This window comes from Hipposideros armiger, unplaced genomic scaffold (genome assembly GCF_001890085.2).
Source record: "Hipposideros armiger isolate ML-2016 unplaced genomic scaffold, ASM189008v1 scaffold_664, whole genome shotgun sequence".
NCBI classification, from domain to species: domain Eukaryota; kingdom Metazoa; phylum Chordata; class Mammalia; order Chiroptera; family Hipposideridae; genus Hipposideros; species Hipposideros armiger.
In genome coordinates, this window is record NW_017732014.1 from 177505 (window position 1) to 179688 (window position 2184).

General features: G+C 49.2%; 1 protein-coding gene across 1 annotated transcript in view; it reads left to right on the forward strand.

Annotated features, from left to right (window-relative positions):
* Nucleotides 1-409: 409 nt before the first annotated feature.
* The window catches only part of LOC109372785 (phospholipase A2 inhibitor and Ly6/PLAUR domain-containing protein), an 11559-nt gene continuing 9784 nt past the window's right edge, over nucleotides 410-2184 (forward strand). Inside the window, exon 1 of the mRNA XM_019626231.1 lies at nucleotides 410-466. Coding sequence (XP_019481776.1) covers nucleotides 412-466 — 55 coding nt within the window. The 5' untranslated portion in view covers nucleotides 410-411. The remainder of the gene's footprint in view (nucleotides 467-2184) is intronic.

Below are 2184 nucleotides of genomic sequence, written 5' to 3' on the forward strand. Positions count from 1 at the left end.
ATGGCCTGACGCATACTGACTGATAGGCAAATATTTTGACTATTCCTCCTAGGATTAATGCTAATGGCTTATAAGACTGTTGTAAGAATTCAGTGAGTTAACATCTCTATGGAATGAGCAGGCAACCTATTAATAATAGTAATAATAACAATAATAACAACATGCCCATTGCCCTTCTTTGGCTGAGTAGCCTCGGGCTTGTCCCACGTGCCTCTCCGGACTCAGTCTCCCCATCTCCATGCTCCCTGAGCCCCCTCCACCTCTGGGTGTTCCAGTGGGCCAGGAGGGTGGGTGAGGCTGCTATCTCCCCAACCTGTTTGCTTTCCCTCTTCCGGGCTGCCTCCCTAGCCAAGGACCTTGAATAAAAGGCCAGGGCTCCCATGTTCTGCTTCCGCCTCTCCAGCTTGGATCATGCTTGGGCTATTCCCTGCTCTGGCGCTCCTGGGAGCACTGGCCACCCCAGCAGGTAGGTGTACTGCGTGTGGTCCCTGGGAGAGAGCAAGAGAGACAGCCCTCCATCCCATGGGTTGTGGGAATCGGGCTTCAGATTCTAAGCCCCAGATCCTTCCACCTCTACATTTTGTCTCACACAGGCAGCTGAAGGGAATGTTTGAGAACATGGTTCTGGAGCCAGGCTCAAATCCTGGCTCGGCCGCTTCTTAGCTATGTGACCTTGGGCAAGCTACTTAGCCTGTCTGTGCCTCAGTTTCCCCATCTATGAAATGAAGGTGATGATAACCCTGCCTCAGAGAGCAGTTGGGAGCATTCATTGAATTATTTATGTTCGAGGAGCTTTTTTTTTTTTTTTAAAGATTTTTATTGGGGGAATTGGGGGGATGGGAACAGTGCTGGGGAATTGGGGGAAGGGGAACAGACAAGTTGCTGTCCTTTTGTTCTTCAGTCTAGTTGTGGAGNATCTTAGCTGTGGAGGGCAGTGTCACTGGCCCTCATATGTGGGATCCGAACCAGGGCCCTCTGGCGTCCCAAGCCAGTTCTTAACCATTGCACCACTCGGCTGGCCCAAGGCTCTCCCCCTCTTAATTTTGTTGAGTGCTCGAGCTAGGCTGGGCCCTGTTCTGCATGCTTTATCTATTATATAACTTGGTGAATCCTCACAGTATCCTATTTTACAGTTGAGAAAACTGAGGTTTAGAGAGGTGGGTCAGCTGAATGATGTCCCCCAAAGACATCCAGGTCCTCAGCCCTGGGACCTGTGAATGTCACTTTATGTGAAAGAAGGGTCTTTTGCAGATGTAATTAAGTTAAGGCTGTTAAAATGGGGATATTATCCTGATGATCCGGTTGGGCCCTACTTATAATCGCAAGTGTCCTTATAGAGGGAGGCAGGTGGGCATTTGACTACAGACGGAAGTGGAGGAAAACAGGGTCGGAGAGAGAAGGTGCTTTGCTGCTGGCTTTGAAGATGGATAAAGGGATCAAGAATAAAGAAATACAAGGGGTGCAGCTCTGGCGGCTAAAAAAGACCTAGCGCCTCCCGAGGGAGCGCTACCCTGCCAACACCTTGATTTTGGCCCCTTAAGGCTCATTTCAGGTTTCTGAACTCCAGTGCCTTTATAAGAGAATAAATTTCTTGTTGCTTAAAGCCACAAAGTTTGTGGTCCTTTGTTACAGCAGCCATAGGAAACTAATACAAGCGGTTAAGTCACTTGCCTAGGATGACTTTAAGTATAGAGCCAGGGTTTGGACCCAAGCAGTTGGGCGCTGTCGCTCAGGCTCATAGCTGCCAGGCTGAGGGTTGCTGTTCCTTGGGGGCTGGGCTGGGGGGAGAGGGGTGGTGCAGGCCCCAGGAGCTAGAAGCCCCCAGCTCGCAGCTCTCAGCCTCTTTCCATGCCCGTCCTCTACCACTCCTCTTTGCCACACTTCTCTCTGGCTTCATGGGATTAGGGGTGACCTGGGGAGAGGGGACCCAGAGGAAAAAAAATCACAGAGTTTGTAAAAAGAGAGAAAAAGGTTCCTTGCTTTTAGCAATTTGCAGCTCAAGTTTCACCATTTCCTTGCCAGAGCAGAAATAATCATTGCCATTCAAGGGCTAATGTTGCTAAGATAGAAATCTCCTGTTAGGGGTTGAATTGCGCCTTTCGCTACCACCAAAAAAAAAAAAAAGAAGAAGAAGAAGAAGAAGAAAAGAAAGAGAGAGAGAGAGAGAGAGAGAGAGAGAGAGAG